This window comes from Melopsittacus undulatus, chromosome 8, assembly GCF_012275295.1.
Source record: "Melopsittacus undulatus isolate bMelUnd1 chromosome 8, bMelUnd1.mat.Z, whole genome shotgun sequence".
In the NCBI taxonomy this organism is placed as follows: domain Eukaryota; kingdom Metazoa; phylum Chordata; class Aves; order Psittaciformes; family Psittaculidae; genus Melopsittacus; species Melopsittacus undulatus.
The window spans coordinates 41,094,382-41,120,097 of record NC_047534.1 but is presented as its reverse complement, the minus strand read 5'-3'; the positions used below and the strand labels follow the sequence as shown (position 1 = coordinate 41,120,097).

Genomic DNA, 25,716 nt, shown 5'->3' with positions numbered 1-25,716 from the left:
ACTCAAGTTAGGTGATTCATATCCATACAAGTTTTAAATTATATCTATTATAGACGTTACCTAAAACCACGAAGGAGGCAGAACCCCAGGGTGTACTAAACATTTCCAGTTATAACAGACATAAAACTGGAGTAAAAGCAATTAAAGATTCTTAGGAACCAATTCACATTGGTCACATCAGTCCCCTCTATAAGACTGCAGGGGATGTTTACCTAGCTTCATGGTTCTTTCACTCCTGCCACAAAGAACAACATTTCACGGATTACTAGTTGCCAAGCTCCCCATCCTGCCCCTAAAAGGCAGCTGAGGCATCAGAGCACTTCCAGGCACAGGAGCAAAGCAGGAGCTCCTCACCCCTTCCTGCCTGCACTCCCCCAGCACTGTGTCACGGCAGGCAAGTCACACTCTCCTCTGCAGGTCTGTAAGACTAATCGATGGCATGCAGGTGAGCTCTCAAGTTCTGCCACAAAAGCCAACATTGCCTGCCCTACTTCAAACACTGGACATCAAACCCTAAGGTTTTTTAATTTATTAAAAAGAAGCATTTGATAACAAAGTACTATTACAGACAAATCTCCTTCCAATTTCTGTAACTTAGAAGAGACAGACTGGCTTTCATCAAAGAAACTAAAAATAAGAGAAAATTGTGGAACATATTTTCTAAAAAACTAGGACTTTGGGATATCAGTGGGAAGAGAAACTCAAGAACATTAAGAACTCTGGCTACTTATTATCCAGTACACTCAAAAAACTTTTCAGAGCTGTAGCAGGGACTAAATGCTGACATCTACAGTTTTCTTCACCAAAGCATTATTTAAGAGTAATTTATAAATTTACACTTGTAAAAAGGTTGCCATTTTTAGCCCACCATACAAAGTGATTTTCCACAAGTACTTGTGAGTGAACCGCCATAAAAGTTGAAAGGTGGTTAAAACCCTGCACTGCCACAATCCTGAAACAGCCTGCCTTCAGCCACCACTAAAACATTGCTGCCCCAGTTAAAACCCTAATACACTGAGAACCATCGTATATTTACAGTCAAATGTTTCGAATTAAACAGTGAAACCTGGCAGATTAACAAAGCTGTAACTACTTTAAAGCATGTGTCACATTACTATGGTACTTACGCTGTAAACACCACTATCTAGAACAGAAAACCATTTATAAATTAAGTTTCCCATTCATTCAGCCAGTTTAGTAAGCAAGTGTATCTGTCTGAGGTTTTCACCATTGGATTTGGCAAAAATTAAATATACTCCTGCCTTTAAGAAACTGGGATAACCTCTGAAATATTTTAAGTGTATTGAAATCACATGGTTTCTTTTAAATGTCAGTCATTCATTTTCAGTTTGTACACTTTAATGAAAAAAAAATACAGGAAGTATCAAAATCCAAGAATGTAATTTTGTATAGGAAAGCTTATTTGCCTTATTTATTGAGCTAAAAGACTCTATACTGTTACTATCATGCACAAAAATACAGTGGTGCTCAACACAAACTTGCCTCTCTTTCACTTGCCCTATCACCTTACCACGTGCTGTTCTCACACACATTGCTGCTTCTTTAGATACATTAAAATATGTTAAGACATAAAAGCAAAGTTTTCACTGATTTAATGAACACTGTGTCTCCCAGGGAAAATAACAGTGTGCCCAGGAAATGGAAATTTGAAGGGTGAAAATCCATAGCCAGTTCAAGGTGGAAATACTTTTATTTTTCAAATGAGGTACAGAATTAGCCAGACAGAAATAAATCCTGTTTTCCCTCAGCTTTACACCATGCAAGAAACAGTCTCAGTAAATATCACACAGAACTTTCACAGTTCCAACAGAAATGTAGTTACAATTACTTTGAGAGTACTACAGCTGCAGCTCATCTATGCGTCCTGTCGTGGATAAACTGAGAGGAAACAACCTTCTTCAAAAATCATCTCATAACACAAGAAGGTAATAACAGTGATCTCTGTTACAGCAGCTGAAAAAACCCACAACCTTTTGTCATAAAGAAAACATAGTTTAATACATTCTAATGAATGAAAGAAACAGGATCAAAACCTTTAGCCTAGGACTAAAATAAGTCCAGTGAGACTCCCAAAGTTTGCCTTATCATACTCAACAAAAGCTCTCCATTCCTAGATAGCTACTTTGCTGCCCATCATTACCTTAATTAATACAACTTGAGTGAGTTAATTCTCAAACTGCTTTTTCCAAAAAATGCCGACTGAACCAAGCCTTAAGAAGCTTTTTCTTCAATATACTCAGGCATGAAGACCTTGAAATCTACATCACAAAACCCCACAATGATCCGCTTCACATACTAGCCATTGTAATGCATACTGCAAACAGCATAAAAACAGGAAGGTTTCAGTGCTCAAAGGTGAAAATTGGTTCCAGATCAACTCAAAACCTTAGTGAAAACAAGCACTAAATGTTTCATGCTTTTCAAGCATGGTCCACAGATCACTTCCTTACTTCAGCTCTTTAAGATTTGCATCATTCTCATCTCCTCATCTTCATCAACATCTCCTTTCCAGCTAGCTGGTAAACAAAGCATCACCTTCCAGTCCATTGCCTATTACCCTTTAATAGGAGCAACATGTCTGGCTTCCTTTTAAGTTAGCTTCCACCAGCCTGCATAGATTCAGTGCCTACCTCTGAAAAGTGAGAAATGGCCTCAGGGCACTGGCTCCTAAAAAACACACAGTCCATTCAGAACGTGGCCCAAACCCTGGTAAAGGCCAACAAAGAAGCTCAGTCCTCTCAGGATCTGGAACGTTTAAGGATATACAAAAACAGTTTACATAGTTTCTGTAATCTGATACAAACTGCCAATTCCAGGTATGCCACAGACACATAAAAAAGTAATTTTAGATTGGAAGCAATTTTGACAGGTGAGTGGGTATAAAAGCATTACAGCGTTTTAAAAGTTTTATACATTTTCATAAGTTGGCATGGTATGTTCAAAACATCAGTGAGTTACAGGCTTTAACTAGAGCCTGTGCTGTGTAAACCAACAGATTCTTTTATTTTATTATTATTATTCCTTTACTAGAGGGCTATTAGTAACTTTTAGTGTCAAACCATCAGTTTTATAGTACTGTGGGGAAAGTGGAGCTAATATGCATTTTGCGGGGGGGGGGGAGGGGGGAACACCAAAACCCAAAGAGTTTCACATCTCTCAACCACAAAATTTTGCATTAGCTTTTTATTACTATTATTCCTAAGTAATATTTTGAAAATACTTTGTGTTTATTGGGCAGTCAACACACAGAATTTCTACCTCAGTTCATCACTAGCTTGTGTTCTAGTTGAAACGTCTAGAACAGCAGCATAAGAGATAAGGTTAAGATTTTAAAAGGAAAAAGTGCTACTTAAAAAGTAATTCCATTATCTTTTATGCTCCCAAAGAAGAATAGCCACAATTCTTTTATAACCATTACATTTCAGAATCCTTGAAAGAAACTAAAACATGTAACAAGTAAATGAAAGACTATATTAGAAGAAATCGATGCTATTACAAAGTAAGTGTCCAAAGTGGTTTAAAAACCCATAACAATAATCTCATTCCTCTCAATCCCTAGAAAAAAAAATAAATACAAACGGTGTTAACTGTCACAATAGCTATCCAAAACAAATGCTTACAATTTTCAACATACAGATTAAAATGGATCTTCTCCACTAGCTATTACAGTAATCTGTTCCTTAACAAGCATTTATGATACAAGCATCAAAACAGAGTAAGTATGAATTTATCACTTGTTTTCAATTGACACCATGCAAAACAGTAACTACAATGCCATGACAGCAACAGGATTTGGAGGAACTGATCCCCCATTTTTCCTAGGGATACTATAGCAATCATTCTTGTGTAGTTACAAATATTTAAAATATACTGATGTATTAATACAGCCTTCACATATTGAATTTATTCCTAAATGATGCACAAGTTCAAAAGACTTAATTCACTCTATCCGGTAAAGATCTGACCTCACCTTTTCAAACATCTTAAATACTATTAACTGCTTAGCTACAGTCAATAGTTTTATATTATACTGAAAGCATGTGTCAAAAGACTTTAAACAGAAAACAGTACTACTAATAAAAAACATAACGAGGCCAAGTTTGCAAAGGAGAAGTAATGCTCCATCCTGGCATAGTTAAAGACAGCTTTCAGGTACTAGAAGACCTTGAAAAAGTCCACTGACCCCAATAGCATGCTCTGTTTAGCAACAGTATAAGCTTATGAACATAATACCTTTCCCCACAAAGTTTGCCTCACTTGATTGGAAACACAGTACCAGTACTTTGCACCAAATCATTGTCTAGGTGTTCTTAATGCATAATAAATTGCATATGACTCAGGTAGCATACTTACCTACTTACTAAGCATACAGACTGTAGAGGCACATCAGTTCAATGTTCTGTATAGATAATGCTTCAAAAAATAAGCTCATGGGAACAAGGGCTCTAACCATCTAAATCAATACTATCAAATAACAATACTGCATATGCCTTTGGATTTTGTTTTAGAAACAATCTGCCCACAAAATAATATTTTGCTCCAATCACAAAATAAATTTCATTGTTGTTCTATTATTTCATCACTCACTGTATAATAATGGCCAACAAAAAGACAGCAACAAAGGTGTCTGGTTTCCTCAAATCTGAATAAACATTATCTAGTTCAATCTTTTCAGACCAGAAGCCCTTTTCAACAAAGTGTGTCACAAACCAACATACACTTTCAACAAGCTGTTAAGTGCCAGGTTTGTAAGTGCTGTTAATATGACTCTGAGGGCCATTTCTGCATTGTGGTAACAGGTGATGACAGAAAGAATCAAAGCCCTTGGTCTAACTGAAAAATGTTCATAATTCACAGAGATGGGGGCAGGGTGGTGTGTACTCGAGACTCAATAAAAGTCACACAGAAATCAGGAAAGAAAAAGTGAGGCCTGCCCTGTAAGAAACAGAATTCCAGAGTCTGCCACTAGGTCCACATTTTCATTTTCTACTTCCATTTCACTCTATTATCACATTCCATTCCTCCACCTTCATAAAACTAAACAAATCAACTTGCATGCACTGCTGGCAGAAGAAAACAATAAACCATTACTGCAGACTTCTAAAAACCCAGTTTCTTTTTAAGTCTTCAGCACAATACCAATGAAGAAAGATGCACCCATTAGATAGGAGAGGATTTGATTTGAATGGTAAAAGTTGAAACTGTAATGTGTATTTGTTCCACAGATCTTAATTTGAGTACAACAATGCTGTCCTTAAGCTATAAAAAGAACATATAAATAAGTTTACATACGCATCAGATGAAAGATCCCATCACAGGCGTTAATATGAGACAAGAAGGAATTTCCTAAGCCTTGGCCAGTGTGGGCTCCTTTCACAAGACCAGCAATATCCACCACATTCAGAAAGGCTGGAATTTTGCTGAAATATAAAAGTTGTAAGTTTCATTACTGAATATATTAGCTTAGACTTCTGGCACAGAAATAAACTCGCAACATGAAAATCCAACATTTTTCTAGAACAAGAAATATGACAGTAACTTTCTTCCTTGTTTAATGTGGAACATATAAAAGACAAGATTCCCCCTCTCCCACGTAAAACATTAACCAGTCTTTAATTTCTCTGTCATTATTAACATAAAATGAAGTAAACTAATTTCCAAGTGTGGAATCATACTGACAACTATACAAACTATAGTCAACCAGACCAGGAGCACTGCGGCATGAAGTCAGTCACCTATAACAAGCAGTTTTCATACTACTAAAGGGTAAGACATACCAATGGCAATTGCACTCTGCTGTCTCTACCGCACCTCTAAGGTTACCATTTAGCAACTTTTTTGGAAGACAAGGACATTTTTTTAATACAATGGTGAGTAAAACCAGCAGTGTGATCAGGTTATGCAAACAATTTGAAAGAAAGCAGAAAACAAGTTAAGCAGCATCTAGCATTATAAAATAAACAACTGTAATGTTTTCCACCATAAACAGCAATGGGTTAGCAGACACGTCCACATACATTTCATACAGCAACAACAAATTAGTCATGAAGTTCAAATTACCTGACAAAAAAAAAATGTAAAAAGCTTTTAGAGCTATGGGAAATGCATATGGCAATTTATAAACTGCAAGCCTTTTATCCTCTGCAGATTCTCAAGCTGTTTTAAAATGAGCAAATAGCTTTATGGGCATTAATCTTTTCAGGTATATTCTAAACCAAATTACTTTTCAAAATCCAGCTGAGGGAAAAAAAAAAAAAAAAACAAAGCAAAAAAACAACAAACCCAAAACCAGAAAACTTTTCTATAACACATTGACTAGAAGCACCTTCATCTGGTCTATGCAAATGACAACAATACCATAAACAGTGGCAAAGACAGAACCACACAGAAATGCCAGGAATTCCTCGCTTGCAGAAGACCAGAAACTGCAAACCAGAGTCATCAAGACCTCCAACTTAATGGCCTCAAAATAAATAACTGGAACACTGCTGGATTTCAGAACAAACATTTTAAATTATCACACACTTCATTAGCACTATGCTATGATTAATACAACAGTTCTCTACTTTACTACCAGTAAGTAGAAGGCAAAGTACTCAAATCCATAGCTTTAATATCAACAGTGAGAAGGGTGTGACTTATACACGATGAAGTCTGCATGACCCTACAGTGCCAATCTGTATAGTAGTGAAAAGCTGCGTTCTATGGCGAGTATTCTAAATTCTGTGGTCTACCTTAAGATGTCTTTTCGAAAGACCTAACCACTGCAGTGATGCACACAGCTGGAAGCAACCACATAGGTGCAAATGAGTGTTAGGGATGACCCAGTGACCTCCTAGCCAATCCTATACAGAGACCTTCTCTGAACAGTACTGCACTTCTGAAGTCTATACTGTCCACAACTCTAAACTGAGCTTTATTTTTGTAACAGCTTACTGATAAATATATGTAAAAAACCAAATCAAATACTGAAATATGTCAAATCTGTAACAGCAGAAAATTCCACTAGCATCAGAAAAACACCCTTCTCATCCCAATGCCTGGTATGGTAACTATGGCTCAGAGAGACCAAGCTGTAGTTGGGGAAATCTATGATCATCATCTCTGCTAAGAGCAATAGGCTTATGTAGAACAAAACAAGTTTGCAACTTCTTTTTTGTAGTGCTATCCCACTTCCATTTGACTGCAAATAACATAATACATTGTTTAATATTAGCAGATATACTGCCTCAATTGAAATGAACTTCATAACTTGGGAAGATATGGCCCATTAGAATCTATCTTTGCATGCAACATCAATATTTCTGAAGCGTGATGACCTAAAAAGCAAAAGATACTGGTTTTGGTTTCAGTCTTCCTCTAACACTCCCCAAGAAAAAAATATTTTTTTCAAGTAAGCAGATTTCATTATATAAGATTCGAACAAAATATTTTTCTTACCACTGAATTTCAAAGTAGCACTAAACTCGTCAGGTGTAATAAATTAGGATTTAATGATGTTTCGTTAAATGTGATGTGCTTGGTGATTCGGAGAAAACTCCTGGAACAAACTCGCCAACAGTTTCAAGGTGACAAACAGGTATTCTTTATTGCGGCGCCGGAGACACGGGGGACAGCTCCTCCTAACGTGTGTCCCCGTATTGCTCTACAGGCCATCCTTATATGGTCACTGGGCATGCTACATCATTTTCCAGAAAGTTTTACGCATGCATACAAAAATGTGATGGTGGTCTTTAAGGGTCGTTTACTTTTGCCAGCTTAATTAACATTACAAACACAGCGATCACCCTGTCCTTCTTCTTATCAGTTAGTTTAAGTGCTCCCATCCTGGCTATCAGCTAGTCCCAGATACTCCCCAGGTCCTGTTTTCCATTCTGCTTTTCTTACACCTTTTGTACTAAGGTCCTAAGGACCTAAAACTATGTCAACTACCTTCAGGCACTGCAGTTATTTTCCATTACAAAGCCAAACTTAACATTACTTGGAACTGTTTTTGTGCTTCTGTGCCTCATTGTCTCATTAGAAACAACCACAAATAGAACACAATATCCAAGAGTTTAAAAAATACACAAGAAAATATTTACAACACAGCACGAGTTAGTTAAATTCAGGTGCACAACACATAGCCTTCAAGCTTTAATTCACTAGGCACATGAATAAAGGGCCCACCTCTGGGAAGACAGGTGCTGTGTACTGCAAGTTAACGCTGAATGCAGTAGAAAGAACATGAACACAAGAACACTCTGAAGTAAAAAACCTGAAAATTCTCCCACTATGGTTTTCCTAGCAAACTATCTTGCTTTCTCTAACTACAAGTACACAAACTCAAACAGAAAGAGCAAATCCTCAAATTTAAACACACTACAAAGAGCAATGCACATTCAGAAGACAGAAACTAGTAACTCTATTAATGCAATAATCCAATAACTCCTTTTGCCTGACAGAACTGCAGAACTAATACATACCTCAGAAGAAATAGAAGCAACTTCCAGTCAGAATTGTTATAATTCATTGCTTTCTGACACACAACTAAGTCAACAACAAGGTAGAAAAATGCCACTTTTTAAAGTACTCCTCTATTGTCATTTTAAATAATGGAGAAAACAAAGAAATGTTCTCTCCTATTCTTCCCTCTGTTAGGATTCACTTCCTGGGCAGCCATCAGAAGAATTCACACTTTCACTACAAAGATGCCACATTAGAGCAAGACAAATACCTTCATATGCAGATGGACCATTCTGTCACTACAATCAGCCTAATTTGCTAGACAAAAGAAAGAAAACCCCAGGCCATTTATTTCACAATTTACTAACAGGGGCAAGAGATAAGGATTTCTCACCTTCACCTTGGGTACCACAAAGCTAACAAAACAAACCCATCACCATTCTCTGCAGCCGCTTTACTAAGCCTCAATCTCTACTTCATTACAGAAAGATGAATACAGAGAAAAGCATAACAAAGCACAAACTAGTCACACTTGCCTATACTCAGCTCTTAAGGACAAGGAGTACATATTACGAAACTGAATAAACAGAAAGCACAGCAAAGAATAGGGGAAGAGTACCGTATATCTAGAGCGTGGTTTAGTTCTTTAAAATGTAGAGGACGTAACTGGATTGTTCCTTTTTTTTCCTCCCTCCTCTAAACAGATTAATTTCCATTTCTTAAGATTCGTTAGTCATCATTAGCATAATGTCACTGAGATCAAATGATCATCAGGAACAGGTGACATAAACTGATCGTTTGTACAAATCAGTGCAACACCAATCTACCATAAAGCATGTCACAGGAATTAATAATACAAAACATTATCAAACCCAGACATATCTCCCTACTTTAAGTGTAGGCATAACCCCTGAGAAAAAATTTTTTTTCACCTTACTTCAAAATACAGCAGCAGTGATTTTGTGTTTTCATGTGCTACCTTCACTGTACAAGCTAATCCACAACAAAGTGCAAGACTCTCTCTACACCAAAAACATCAGTTTTGTGGTCCAGTGGTTAGGGTGTAAGAGACTTGGGCATCCTACATTTTGTAGGGGAGGAGGCCTATTTCTCACCAACTTTGTTTCAAACTTCTGTCCAAAACAGTTATTTAACAGACAGGAGGAGTTTCTTTACCTGACCTGTTTGTTCAGTGCAGTACTACTGAGCACTACAGTGCAACCAGTTACCTTTCTTCTTTTAAAATGCACACACATACGGTATCTGCAGTTTGTTGTGCGTATTTATTTTTCCAAAACTTAAGGCAAAGAGGCATAAATTTATTTCTCAAGTTTCTTCATTGTTTTGTTGAGAAACCTCACAGGCAGCATACACTGAAGATCTGACTTGGACTGAAACAAGCAAAATGCTGTTTCTCTCCCCGGGTTTCTTTATTCTTCTAAGTTTCCACAATCTCTCTTCTCCAACAAAATCAATACCCCAATAATTTCTCTGCAGCATTTACTACAGTTTAGTGAAATCTCACATCCACCAGGAAACCATGGAAAGCCATGTGACAGCTTCTAGTAAGTTCAAAAATGCAGCAATTTTCCAGTAAGCCTGCTTGATTATTCCCATAACATACACACTTTTTATTCATTTCTTGAATAGCCCAAGAAATTTCTCTCAACTCAAATTCTACATTATTTTACATCCCACATACTAAAAAGGCCAAATTCTTCACTACTAGGGTAAGGTGTCCAGCTTCCATTTTCTCTTCAGTAAAGCCAAATGTGCTATTCATCTTCTGGTTACAGCACAAGCCTTTAAAAGCTGTTATCTGAAATCTGTTAGGAAAGGGTAACTCTTCTTCCTTCCTGAAACTTCATGTAACTTAAGTAGGAATCATCTGTTAATGGTTCACAAATGACCTGAAGTATTAACATAGGAGAACACTCATATTGTGACAACCTGTTATAAAGCTTTCAACAATCAGTCTGTCCTCATTGCTTTTGTTTTTCTTAGCTCATTTCCAAACAGAAAAGAACAGTTCATAGGCCCTCCTGCCCTTCCAGGAGACTGTACTCCCTTATTACACCTTCTGAAGTCAATCGTGCACGCAGTTTTGACCAATGTAAGTACAATACCTCACAGGGTAAAGGCATCTGATTCTGAAGAACTAGGTACAGCAGATGAACCCCAGTCATTTCTAAGCAAGAACAATTTATTAATAGCATTGTATCCATGGTACTGACAAACAAGACCTGAACTTAATAGCACATGAACCAGAAGTGAAAAATCTGCTAACTAAATGTGGCTTACATGAACTATTAAAAAAAGGTAAGGTTCGATGTGGATTATGACACATACTTGGTGTCCCCTGTATCTCAAATGCCTGCATTCTCAAACTGTTCACAAAGTTAATACAACAATAAAATATAACTAATTGAACTTTCCTTCTCTCACCAGGCAGACAAGTCAAGGCTCAAGTCACCACTACTTTAGGTCTTTCATTCACTGCTGGCAAATTGTTCATTTGCAATGCCAGAACACACATCACTACGAAGTTAATTTACACAGGCTCAGAGCTAACTGAAGAGCAGTAATACCAAAGGAAGAAGCACATTAACAACAGGATGTATTCGGCAATTTTCAGTTGCTTTCTGTAAAAAATGGGATTCTCCTACAAATGCTGATATATGGGAGTTGCATCCAGCTAAGTTATTCATGTTTCACTCTCGAATTAGAGGTGGGTTTCATTTACATAAATACTCTTTTTAAACCCAGAATAAGTCCCACATGATGTCATTCAAAAAGTCCCACTGCTGATCTGGTTTCTAAGCAGAACTTTCCACCGATTACATAATTTTCACTTCTCAGAATCACAGAACCACAGAATCCCAAGGGTTGGAAGGTACCTCAAAAGATCACCTACTCCAACTTCAAAACTTGATCAAGTATCTGAGTATGCTATCATACAGTTAACTTCAAGAGAACTTGTATTTAATATCATGTAGGACATCTGTGACCTAAGCAACATGGGAAATTATTCAGATTTAGTTCAACACTAAGGTAAAATCATGTTCTGCCAAAGTACTAGAGAATCATAGATAGTAAGCCTGACTTCAAAAGTTTGCAAACCATTCAGTCTAAAAAAGAAATCACTTATATGCAGCACACATTATTTCTGCAAATATAAGGGAAAAAAAACAAACCAAAACCCAAAAAAGCCAAAGAAACCAACTATTTCTACCAGTGAGATATATAACACCTACAAATGCTGCACCATCTCCTTTGTGTTAATGTGTTAAATGGACTAAATATGACACTTTTGTCAAAGTAGCAAACTTTCTATTGAAGTTTTATTATTTTTTGTTCCTGTATAGATTGCAGCACAATCTCATACAAATATATAAGCTGAAATGAACAGAACAGTAAATATTACAAAATACTAGGAGTGGAAGTCTGAATACACTAGATGCCTTTGGCTTACATTGAAACAACTGCAGAAGGAAATATTTGCACTCTGACGCCTATTTTTATTTATCTATTAGACTATATTCTGTCCTCTGCCTTCCTCTATGGCCACAAAGTTTTTTTCTGTAGTCTGACAGAACACTTTATATTTTTAATTTTGAGAGATGATCAAGCAGAATGCCCTGAAGGTCTCAGGAGTAATCTTAATATACAACCATACTGAGCTGGAGATTCACTTCAGCATGCTTGAGCACTAAAGATCTTGGTGCATGAACTTCAACAATCTATAATGCAACAGAACAAATTAAAGAAATTTACTGACAAAAAGGATGGAGCTCCTTAAGTACACTGGACAGTGACAAGGATGAAGAGGGGTAGTTGCATTTTACATATTATCCTTCTGTAAGATAACAAGGATTGCCTTAAAATTTAAGTTTGGAAAATATATCCAAGATAGATTAAAAAGAGACTACATTAAATAGAAATGTTTGTGGTTTGCAATAAGCATTGTGCTTTGTGAACATATACATGCAAAGCAACACACCTGCTTACAGATGAAAACAAGGAATTAGATGAATACCGATAACGTGAGAAAGGATGAACAAAACTACTTATATTTTACTCACTCCTGCTTATAATCTTGTTTGATTTTAACCAGAGGAAGAAGCAGAAACATAGATTTTTAAAATCACTTCATTATTACTGTTTTCATACAGGGTGATTACTATCAGCCCATAGTCCTTCAGTGTTAACTATTTACAGTTAAAACATAGCCTAGGTTTACATTACTTCTACCTGACTATTTCTTTTACTTAAACATATAGCTTAAAATAAAGGAGAAAGAATATAAATAGCTGTAGTGAGGAGGTTATCTGGACACAAAGTAAATAAATTAATAAATGAGAAGGAGGAAAGAGCAGTTTCCTCCACCTCCCCACTCAAGATCCTTTTGAGGCTTGCATCAAATGTCACCACTGAGATACCAGTCCTGCTCAGGCACAGTAGACTACAGCTGTGGCAGTGGGCAGGGCTGTAGGGGCTAAGTCTGGCAGGTATATAAACTTAAAGGCTTTTGAGACACTTGTGAGTTAAGACACAAGTCACTTGTCCAAATGACATCAGTTTAATATACTTACACCGAAAAGCATTTTTACGCTTAAGGTATTTAATTGAAGTTAGAACAACAACAAAAAAAAAAACCAACAAAAACAAGCATAGCTTTACTAAAGCTTTTATTAAGTTACTAAAATTTCTTTACATGAGCTACACACACAGTTCTTGTCTTGTGTAAGAAACCCATCACTTCTAAACACAAAAAGGCCCATTAAAATACTAATGTCAAGAGATCAACCAGTTTTGGCTTTCAAATACCTGTTTTGAAAGCAGGAGCTACCTGCTGAGATGAAGAACCTCTCTTTTCCATTTTAGAACTAGTAGAGCTCACCCTCTGCCAACTACTTAAGATCCATAGATTGGGGCGGGAGGGACAAAAAAAAACCAACAAAAAACAAACTACACCTTTCTGTTTTAGTTCCTGCTGAAGTTAATCAGTCCAAAGCAAACACTCTTTCCACCTACTGAACTGTAACTAATTCAATCATTAGTCTGTTGAACCTTGCCTGAAAAGTAGGGACAACAAAGTAAGAACCCAGCACTCTTTCCTTTCTGAAAAAACTACATGTTGACACCATGTAGCAAACAAGAGTTTTCACTTGATATTGTATAAATTTAAAACAAATCAGATGCTTACATAAAGTTAGTAACATAATAGAACCTAAGACCTTAAAATAACAAGCATTAAGAATTATTTTTTAAACATTAAAGTCTGTTTGTTTTGTTTTTTGGGTTTTCTTGTGGGTTTTTTTTTTAATATCTACAGTTTCATCTACACCAGAAAGTGAGCAATAAGCAGCATTAAAGCTTAAGGAAATTTGCTCATTTAATTCATTTGGCAGCAAAATAGCAGTTTTTGTGGGAAGTTTTTGGAGCCCACCTTCTGTGTACAGTCTAATCACTGAACTTATTTATTGTTAAGTCATATACATCATCCACTGCTGCACAAAGAAGAAAAAACACGGGTTATCAGTTCTGGCAGCATACTTTAATTTATTAAGTACAGCTTTACCTTGATGTAATAGTCTCCAAAATTGTTGCCTGCATGATTTCATTTACAAACATTTACATTTCCAATTAAGTAATACCACTCAGCTTTAGCATGGGCTAGCAAGTAGCTGCACACCAGTCCCATCCAAGCTGATGCTTCCTTCTTTCAGGGATAGGAATAGATCTTCAAGCAACAAACAGCACCCGAAGAGCCTAACTCTTCCTCCAGTGGCAGAACAGCTGCAGACTCATACTAGCAATATTTTCAGCAATTGAGTCTGTCTCTCTGTAGCAGCAGCAATCCCAGCTCAGTGTGACAGACAGCGACAACCAGTCCAACCCAGTCCCACTCTTCTTTTCCCTCACTCACAGCAGGCATCAAGGCAAAATCACTGGCCTGTCATACACTATTTTAATTAAGACAAAGTCCCCCCTCCTTTTTTTCCCCCACCTCCCAACAATGACTGTAGTTATGTGATGACTAAGTGTAACATATGAGAAATAAAAACCTGAATGCTTTAGACTTTAAAAAACAAATTCTTGAGGCTAGACAAGAGTCTAATTTAAAGAGAACTCACTGTTTATAAAACATTCTGCATGCACAGATGGATTATGTCTACTAATCCATACAAGTAGAAAATTAACACAAAACCTATTACATAAAGATGAAGAACAAAATCAAGACTATACAAGAGAAATTAAGGAATTGTATGTAATTTAAATTCAGTTGTAGATCTTTATGACCATAGCCTTCTTTTCCCAAGTTAGTCTCAGACACAGCAGCACAAACAGTCCAAGAAGAATTACCTCAGTCTACTGTACTACTGAATTATCACTGCCTTATTACTGTTACAGTGAAATATATGCAGCATATGTGAACTCATGAGCTGTAACTACTCACTAATCCCCACATCCATTGATTTTAAGTAACACTCTTAACAATGCCAAAAGACCATTCAAATGAAAGCTAATTATACAGGTTATTATCCAATTTCATTAATATTTTAATGTATTAAGTTTTATTATTAAATATATCTATTTCCATTAATATTTACAGGTGGCTTTTTTCAGGGGGGAGGAGAGGAGGGCAAAGTTTGCAAGTCAGAGAACACACACAGGTGTGCACTCCTTGTAAGAAGAGATGGCCAAAGACAGGATGAGGGGAGAGATGATAACCTCTTTTGTCACTTCAACTGTTAATTTAGAAGTAGCCAATCATAGCTAAGTGAAAAGAAAAAGAGACTACTGACCTGGCCAAAGCAGCAATAACACTACTATTATTTATCAACAAAACTTGAATGCCAAACCATTACCGCTGCACAGACAACAGCCAGAAAGTCTTGTCTCAAATTCAGTAGAGTTTTGGTTTATGATCCATATGGTAACAAGTATACTTAATATTCCCTTGAGCAGGAAAAACAAGATAACATCTTGTAACAATCCACCTAACCAGACAGCTCCATATTAATACATATTTCAATACTTAAGAAGTACACAGCAATTAGAGAAAGCAGCAACCTGTTTGGACCTGAAAACTAAGCACAAATGTTTGGGTTTTTTTGACCAGTGACTAATTAATCTTCTTTCATTGTGGGCATGAGCTTGCCATAAAACTGAGGCTTTGAACAAAGAGTGCATGCTAATTTGCCCTACGATTTATGTACATTCACTTTATTCAAGATCTCTTTGCAAGTAACTGAAAACTGAAATTAACAAGTCACTTATTTAACTTCGTTTTCTGAAAACACCTTAATGCTGTTCAAGCAAGAATCCAGTTCCCACACTGAATATATACAGTAGATTACAGTAACAATCTATAACAAAAATCCATCAATGTGACAAAATTAATACAATCCTAGAATAAGGAACCATTGTAGTAATATCCCCGAATATATCAGATAACAAATAGCAGAGCCTATAAAAAGATCAGGGAAAAAAAGGCTGTTCACAAAGCTTACTGTAAAAGACTGAGAGCACAGGTATGTTGACAGATATGTTTGGCTGCCTACAGCACATGCAATGTTCTGAATGACACAAAATACAGGATAGAAACTTTACAAATGAGTGAGCTCATGACACATTAGGTATGTCCACTACTGTTTGTTTTCCAAATCTCTTCAGAAGATCCTCCAAGTCACTTGGGAGCCACCAGCTTCAAAGACAGGCTCACCACATACCAAATGGTGTTGAGCAACAACTAGCAGCAACTAGGCTTCTCATTCTCATACGTATTACATGAATGTAATTTCACATTCTAAAACGTATGTCCATAAATCTTAAAGACATTACATTAAAATCCTATGAAAACCCTGTGTTCAGTAATACTATTTCAGCTTAACTGCAAAAAAAAAAAAGATGAAGAATTTGAGTTACCTTGGAGGTTTGTGATACTGGCATAGGAAGTCAAATCTGTCATCTGGCACAGGTACTCGACTCTCATTGGGGTCGATAGTACAGAAAGGAAAATTTTCTGCTGCCGCTTGACTCTTTGTTAACACATTGAAAAACGTCGATTTCCTACAAATGAAATACACACATTCTTAAAGAAGTTCAGATTAGAATTATTTAAAGGGGCTGAATAGAAAGGCATCTTACTCCAACTCAAAAGCAATACTGAATTTTCTCTGTGGGACCACTGCCCTGACTGTGGTACAGGACACTTTCAAATACACATTTAGAGTGCCCACTGGAACACACTGATGGTTACCTCTTCCCTGCTCTTGAAAATTACCCTAAGTGAGGACATTACATGTCAGTTAGCAAAGAAGTTTTCAGTCAAAAGCAAAGCACAGCTGTACTAGCCACTACACATTTTCCTCAAGAGCAAAGTGAGAAATGGATAAGGATGCCTGAAACTTACTCTGAAAGAACTGGTTTGCCAAGACTCACAAGCCCTTTCCCCAAATGTATTGTTTCTTCAGATTTATTTATGTATTAACATCATTTCAGTATCTAAGCAATAAAAGTCAACAATCAAGAGAGAAAAAAGGGGCATAGAAAGCAAACCACAACAATTAATCAATTATAAGTAATCTTCTGTGCATATAAAAAGACACAGTTCTACCTTAGCAAATATTTGTCCCTGCCCATGGCAGGGGGGTTGGAACTAGATGATCTTGAGGTCCTTTCCAATCCTAACTATTCTATGATTCTATGATTTTTCATCCTTGTTAAATATCAGTGGAAAAAAATGCAAGTGGTATCAACAGAAAAAAAGAATATTTCCACTTAAACCAAGTGGCTGATTATTTTGCTAGTTAATATTTATTTAACCAAAAGAGAGCAATACTTGAGTTCTTGTTAAGAGAAAATTCTTAACTCCTGAATCTTCTACTGTCAGTATTCTGGAGTTTTGGGGTGTGTTTTTTTACACCCACAGAACTTCTCAGGCCTGGGGGAGGAAAAAAAAACCTGACAGTTGCCCTGCATGCAGCCAATATGTTCAAAAGTCAGTAACAGCCTTATTTGAAAGTTACATCATAACATAACTGCAAATGCTCTTTTTCCCTATTGACATGTTACATACACAATGTTACTGCTAATTATTTCCTTTCTGGTGTGCAGCTTACCTACACCCCAAAATTAAAATAAATGGTAATGTAAAGGAAGCAGCACTCATGGCGCTGAGACATGCTCAAAGACTTTTCCTGTAACTTTTAAAAATATTTCAAATTTGAGACTGCTGACAACTTCTTTCAGTAAATAGGATACACAGACTAACACCAACAGTTCACACAAGTATTCTCCAGGTAATTCATCATCATCTTTAAATGCCTTAAGTACAGGTTCTTTGAGGAGCTATAACAACTGCAGATGAGAAGTGTGACAGAGAGATTCATCTTGCAGCATCTCTCCTAAACTGTAGCAACTTTTTATACAACTTTTTCCATTACTCTGAAAAAGTTTCAAGAACGTAAGTCCTCTTCACTGCTAATGACACTTACGGTATCATTTACCCTTTCCTGTACATACCACCCTCTCCAAAAAAAAAAACCCTACAACATAAATGGAATTTGTATACACAGGACTGTGTGCATCTGCGCTTGCATAAAAACTTCTGTTACAAATGTAGTACAAAGGAAAGAAATGCAAAATATGTAGGGTTTTATAAAAATCAGCAAATGCTATGACTTTTCTTCCTTTTAATTCTATACTACTACCTAGTCCAGACTTACACATACCAGCCTCACACTACCTGTTTGATTATCTCTCCACCTATACGCAGCTCAAGCTGAATATGTAAGCCTATCGTGAAGCAAATAGACTCACACTGTATCCCCCACTGCGTACACACAGAGACACCTCTCCTCACCCAGGAACTGTGTCAGGTCTCTATCTGGAGCAGGCATAAGCTTCGGGAGAGTGGAGCCCCGGCCTGCTCCTCTGCCAGCAGCCAGCCCCCAGCCCAGCGCTCCCTATCACCTACCCGACGTTAGGCAACCCGACGATCCCGATCTTCAGGGACGTCCCAAACCTGCCGATGATCGGGTGCGATTTAACCCCGTCGCCTCCCTTTTTCGGGGGCATCTGAAAGCACAGAACGGGAGCACGCTTAGGCCGCACCACAGCCCCGGGTCCCGCCGCGCACTCTCCACCCAGCTCCTCCCGGCACACCCGGGGCCTCCGCCTCGAAAAGGCCGAGAAGAAACAGCCGCTCCGCGCTGCCAGCCGGAGCCGCGGCTGCTCCCCAGGGCCCGGAGCCTCCCCCACCGCAGTGCCCCACTCCCCGGCCCGCGGGCAAGCGCGGAGCTCGGCGGGGCTCACCTCAACTGGCGGAGCCGGGCTGCGCGCTCCCCGCCCCGGACTAGGAAGAGGCACGAGCGGCCCCTTCACCCGCGGAACACGCCGGCGGAACAGGCGGGACCGAGCCCGCTCATTGGTCGGGAGCCGCGCGAGGGGAAAGGTCGCCCCAGGAGGGCGGCGCTGCCGAGGAGCCTGCCCCGTGTCCGGCGCGCACTGGCCGCGCCGTGCTGGGAGCCGGTGGCCTCTGCTTCGCGTTCCTCCGTATCCGCGCTCCTAGCGCAGGGTTCCATGTGAGGCCCGCTGGTGGCCACGGCGGAAGGTCCTGAGGAGAGCACTGGCCCCAGTGAGGAGAGCACTGGGCACCCCGAGCTTGGTTCCTAGAAGCAGCACTTGGCCTCCCGTTCTCCACCTCCGACCCAGAAATCAGCAAGGCGCAGAGCCATGCTTCTGGGAAGAAGGGCCACGTGGTGAATCCGATGGAAGAAAGATGGTGGGGCAGGTACAACATTGTTTGAGGAATCCATACAGAAAAGGAGCATCTGGCCAGGGTTCTTCACCCTTTCATGTCCTAGGAGTAGGACAAGGCCTTCATTGGCTACATTCTCCCCAGACTGGGGGTAACAAAACTCAGGTTTACTTTTCTAACCTTTTGGTTTTGTTCTGTAGCCCTTTCTCTGAGGGATGGTTCCCTCCCAGTTCCATGTCAGGCACACAGTGTGGAAATAAGCCACAAAGAGGCTACACAGACTCACTCTGCAGCTCTGGTGCATGGCACAATGAACCATTAGGGTTTTTTCCCTGTAACAGCTTGGGGGGGTCACTACCTACTCGCTGTCAGGACTCACAGCTGCTTTACAAAACTGAGTATTTGCATCACTTCTACACAGAAAACTGGAATGTAAGGAAAAGTCAATTTTTTTTCCCAAGCCCAGTGGCTCAGAGCTGGAGGCAAGAGCAGAACCCCTGGGAGAGTTGCTGCAGATGAGGAGTCCAATCTCCACATCCAGAAGAGGAGCAATAAACCCTGCTGTGGGTGTTCTGTCCAGGGGTAACCATCAAAGTGGGCAGGAGGAAGTAAAGGGATCTTCAAAAGCTTACAATTATCTACACATAGGGGTTCCATTTAAACTGTAAATAAGAATTTAGTGTAATGAGCAATCATTATTATAAACTGCACTTTTGCTGCTTCAGCATTGGCTCTCCAAAGTCAATTTTGCTGTCCCTTAGAAGAGCAACACAGGAATGCAAAGCCTGTTTATTCAGTCTCCAGATTTGACCCTTGGGTCAGTTCTGGGAGGAGGTGACTGGTTTCAGAAGTCAGTAGCGCTCATAGTTCTCAGAATAAGTGTTGGGTTTTTTTTCCATTTGCTGTTTCAAACAAGTATATAATTTAGTCTGTAAGCAGAATGAAGGTAGTTTTGTCCCTGCCCATGGCAGAGGTGTTGGAACTAGGTGATATTAAGATCCTTTCCAACCCTAACTATTCTATGATTCTAACCAGCTATAAGAGCCATTAAGAACACCAATTCCCATTCATATCATTATTTTGATTATATAATTTATACAGAAAAAGATACTTTAAATTAATATGAGTCAGTAATGATTACATCTCATCTGCATTCCATTTCTCAGCCAGTTTTCTCTTTTGTCATAAATCTGTGCTAATGTTATCTTCAGAAACTATCAAGAACGTAAATACCTTAATTTTATGTGCAGTATCCTTTTGTGAGTCTTTTAAAAATGTTTTAACTGACAAAGAATTCCTTTTCCACCTAACTTCATCTAAGTTCTGTAGAAAGAATTTTCAAAAAATAAGTCTTCATCAAGAAAACAACAATTCTCTCAACCTAAATTTGCCCTGTCAAAATACGTGATGCTGTTATTTAGGATGTCCTTCTCTACAGGCTTTGTTAGTGAACGTGAACTTCAAAAGCTTTCCAAGATGATTATGGCTTGCAAGGAGACTGAACAAGAACCTGTACCCTTGTGGAAATAATAACATAAATGAAAGGGAAATATCAAGGCACAAAGAGTAACACCGTTCACGACAAGTAGAGACAAGTAGAGACGTGGGCTCACATTTTCTGGTCTTCTGTTTCCTGCCCCAAGAATCCTGCACCAGAGTGGGGAGCTCTGGAAAGGTGAAATACCCAGCACCCTGAGAAGTACCCTGAGCATCCGTGTGCTCTTTGGATTAAAAGGAGCGCTGGTGGTTAGGCACATTACTAGATTTTTATTCATGCTTATCTAGAGGCTTATAAAAATGGTGTGTGTTCAAGAGGAGCCCATTGTAAACACATTGGGATTTATTGATAACAATTCGTGTAGCAATTGCATAAACAGTAATCATCCTCTTAAAAGGAAATAAAATAGAGAATTCAGGAACAAAACATGAAACATTTAGGATCCATGAAAAACAGTTGTGGAATGTTACAGATGTCAGACCAGGACTCTTCAAAAAATTAAAGACATTTTTCCAACTCAGGCTCCGCTTCTCTGAACCATTAAAGACAGGCACCATCAAGTGTTTGCCTGCTAGGAAAATTGAAGGAGAGAAGGCAGTAAAAACTGTTCTTACAGCATGTCCTATTTTAAGTCCATAAGATAAAATTCTCAAAACTTGAAAAACACCAGAGCAAAGGAGTCAAGGTGAGAGTATCATCAGATTATATATCATCTCTGTCACGATAAAAGGAATATAATCTTGAGCATTTAAAAAAAAAAACAACCAACCAAACAAAAACACATTTTTTTTTAAGAAAGGACACTTACTAAGACTAATTTGGAATTACATATAAAATATTGTTCCAAATTAATGTTTTTTTCTGTGACATGAGGTTTTCTTACAACAATTTCATTGAGGAAAAGAACACAGTATCTGCTCAGAGCTTTTCTATTGGTATAGTGACAGTGACAGCAAGAACAGCCAGTTCTTGTTTGTAACATGCTTATATGGTCTTTCTACCATCTTAAAAGCTAACATTAGACGTTTAAAAGGGAAAAAAGAAATATCAGTCAACTAATTCAGATTAAAATGTAATTACGTAGTGGTTGAATAAAGCTAATGCATTACCACACGGAACAGTCAAAATATTGACAATAACCAAAAATATTTACAAATAGCTGCAGAGCAGCCCTTGCATCCTTCACATCCCTAAATCACAAGCTTCAGTAACCAAAATTAGTTTCCTTTTCAGGAATGGAACAAACATATCTTAGTTTTCCATCCTTCTGAAGTTCAAGACAGTCCACTTTTAACCACAGTCGTCTTGAAATAGGCTCATGTGAGACCACTCCACAGCAACAATAAGGGGTGGATTTGCCTAGCTCTGTTAAAAAGACCAGGCTTCCTGAAAGGCTACTTTTGAGGAGTTTTTCCATTTACTACATTGATCTCTGTATCTAATTTACTGTTAGCATAGCCACTTCACTAAATACAGATATAGGACTTTAAAGCATTTGATTCCTTCAGCTGGAAGTCATTCCTTGACAATGTAAGACTTCATTTTACATGCTTTTGATTTCAAGTTGCTTTTAGATTCATGGTTTGCCTTACTTGGTTGAATGTTCCTATCCAAGTCTGTCATAATGGCAAAACCCTAATTTTAAACAGGCATACGTAGTTTAAATCATTATAATCTTAACTGTATTACATTCAAAATCTGCTTTATAAGTTTAATGGAAAAAAACATCTAGAGAACAACCATCTCAATGTCAACTCTCCAACACAGAAATAGCGCACAAATACAGCTTACTGTACAGCTGAAACACGTGCAGAAGTCAAACAGCCCTGGAGCAACTCCACCTGATTAAAAACAATGTTTAAAGGAGAGTAATAAAACAAACACTCTGTGGTTTGTGCCACCAACATACTCTTTGCTTTTTGCTGCCCAGAACATGTATTTACTGCAAAGTCACCGTTAACTGCAAAAAATAAGTGGTTTTGTAGAACTCAAAGAATAAAGACAGAGCCCCTGATCCTTGCTGTGACCAGGCAATGTTCAGTGCAACCCAGGGGGTGAGAAGAACACAGCTGCTTTTGCACACCACTACTCCTGAATTGCCTGGATCTGTGCCACTTGGAGAGAACTGGATGCCTCCCAGTAATACAGTCTTTCTAAAAAGAAACACTGTTCAAGGGCACGGTCCAAACTAAATGCTGTTCATTGAGTTGTGTGGAGTTTAAAGGTACTCATCATCCAGCTGAACTCTGCTTTAATACAATATTCTTAAAAATTACGTTTGGTAGGGTTCAATAGGGTTTGTTCTTTTAACTGTGGATTCATCCAGCTTTATAATCTAACCTTATACTGTTCTTCATACGCTTAAATTTATACTATGTGGTTTATATTCATTCATTTTCACATTTCTGTATTGTGCTAACTAGTCTTGTTAAAACAATGATTTCCCTTCCCCCATAAAAAAAGCTAACACTATATATTTAAAAAGGAGGAAAAAAATAATATCAACCAACTAATTGAGGTTAAAATATAGTTAGTTAGTGGTAAAGAATGGTGACGGGTTGTTAATGATGTTTGTACTGCTCCAAACACAGTCAGAATTGCTGTGGAGGTATAAAGCAACTCTCACTCCTTTCTGCAATATCCCAGACTGTGGCAGTCTAGAAGCACGTAATGCAGAACAGTCTGATCTGCCACATATTGATAATATTTCTAGATCATGAATCTGGAAATTTAGCCCAATTTCATAACTTTAACATGGACAACGTCACTAACACTCAGTATAACGTGTACTAAGATTATCATAGCTAGAATAGCGAAAGACAGATTAACCCACTGAAAAGGAGCAAAAGCCAAGGAGAGAGAGGTACTATAGTAGGAGAAATTACGTAGGAATTAATGAAATTTCAGTTCAAAAATGACAGGTCTACTTTGAACTTTTCAGTAGCCTAGCAAGTGACAGTGTAAAAGAAAGTACCAATCTAAACTAAAAATAGGTATATGATTACTACTAATAAAAACAGAAAATTGTCTAAATGGAGACTGATTATGGAGTGGGCAACACAAGGCTTTTTCTAAGCTTCAAAGATGCAAAGACCATCCTAGCATGATCACTGGTTGTTGCTGGTTTGGGCTTTTTTCTCCAAATGAAACCCTAAGGACCATTAAAGAGAAGAAATGGTAGTGGTCTAAGAAAAATCATAGATTTAGTTTTATTTAGCATTGGGGATGGTAGCACTGAAGGACAGTTGAACAAGTATGAGAAAGGAACAAGAGTGTAAAACAGTTCTTGTACCTTGAAGGGTATTATTAAACATGGAAGGGGATGGTCTAATCTACAAGTAGGGAGACTTCTGTTCCTGAATTCAGGCTATAATTCTCATAATTCTCTACTTGGAAAAAGCTCAGCAGCTCAGCAAAGCTTCACTCAACACCAGTATTTTCCCCATAATTTATTTACAAGCTTGTTCCTAACTTTCTGCTCCAAATTGTGCTGTACTCTCTTGGCAATATTCCTGTACCCAAGTGTTAAGGGCCCAGTGCAACTGAATACAAAGCTATGTTTAGCCATCATCTACCCATTGTATCCCATGCCCTGTTTTCCCAAAATGAGAATTAAATTCATGTCAGTAATAGGAAGAATTCACTGTCCCACCTTGCTAGTGCTGGGGTGGAGGATGCACTCAGCAGGACAGAACTAGCACACCACGAGTGCTCAGTGATCAGCCAACAGCCTTAGAAGACCTCTGCAGAAGGGTTCTGGAAGGACTATGAAATCCTATTACCAAACACCAGGAAATTACTCACCAAGTGGTAAAGCTTACTACCATTGTGTTACGGAATACAATCATAGAAATCCCATTGCCTCATAATACTAATATTTTTGTGGGTGCAACCAAAGTATGACATAACAGTGTGGATGCTTGAATACACATTTCACCAATATGGATTTCAGAACCCAAATTCCACACAGGGATTTTCAGACACTATGGGCTGCCAGTATGTAGTTCCTGTGCCCCTGGAGAAACACAAGAGCATAACCTACCACAAATAATTATTCTTCTGCAAATCTAATCCACATCTACACATACATTTTATATACCAGTCTCCCTTTTAAACCAAAATTTGGCTTACAGAGTATTTTAATTCTTCTCAATAGCTTTACTTAGATCACTATGCCCTTACTACAAAGTAAAAGAAAGGTTAGTGTATTTGCAGTCAGCTGAATGTGAACACTGAAGACTACTGCTGAGAAGCCGTGGCAAGGCACCAAAATAACATCAATGACCTGCTACGAAAGGAAGAAAACACATGGGCCCCTCTTCTGTCAGATGCAGAACCTTTAACAGTTTAATTTGTTACATGAGTGAAACGGATCAACTGATTGTATCTCTGCAACACTGAAATTTTGCCTGTCACAAGGAATTCTCGTAGGGAAGAGTGATCTTTATCAGGAAAGGTACTCACTCGCTCTGCTTTCTCACTAAGCAAGATCTTCCATTTGACATGCCAGCTACAATTTACAGGACTCCTGACAACATCATCTGAGAAATTACACATTTGTGTTGGTCTTTTTTAGAAATCAGGTTCTTAAAGTGTGACCCCGTGTTTCTAACCACAGGCTATGTGACGGGGAGTGAATACAGTTGTCAGCTGGTGGGGCATAAATTTTTAATGTCAAGAACCTAAGAATCTCAGAAAGCTCCATAGCCTGTAGTCATGGGTGTCTAATACAAGTGGGTGGCTTAAGTAATTTGGGAAGAAAAGTTTTATTTCCTGCCTGCACAGAGCTGACTGCCAACATATATATATATATATTTTTTTTCTGTTCAAGGTGGGGAACAGTGTGCCCTTGCACATCATGTGAACTTAAAGTAGAATGTATTACTACGGATTTGAAGCACCTAGCTGTCTTACATTGCTTGAAAAAAAAAATCAAACTGGTACCTGAAGATACACAAGATCCTCTTAAATCATTTATTGATCA

At 38.2% G+C, this 25,716-nt stretch overlaps 1 protein-coding gene across 1 annotated transcript in view; it reads right to left on the bottom strand.

Annotated features, from left to right (window-relative positions):
- The window catches only part of OLA1 (Obg like ATPase 1), a 102,543-nt gene extending 83,662 nt beyond the window's left edge, over positions 1–18,881 (bottom strand). The window contains exons 1-4 of the mRNA XM_034065582.1: positions 18,790–18,881; positions 18,452–18,552; positions 16,399–16,542; positions 5,314–5,441 (exon numbers count right to left, since the gene is read on the bottom strand). Coding sequence (XP_033921473.1) covers positions 5,314–5,441; positions 16,399–16,542; positions 18,452–18,552 — 373 coding nt within the window. The 5' untranslated portion in view covers positions 18,790–18,881. The remainder of the gene's footprint in view (positions 1–5,313; positions 5,442–16,398; positions 16,543–18,451; positions 18,553–18,789) is intronic.
- Positions 18,882–25,716: the final 6,835 nt, after the last annotated feature.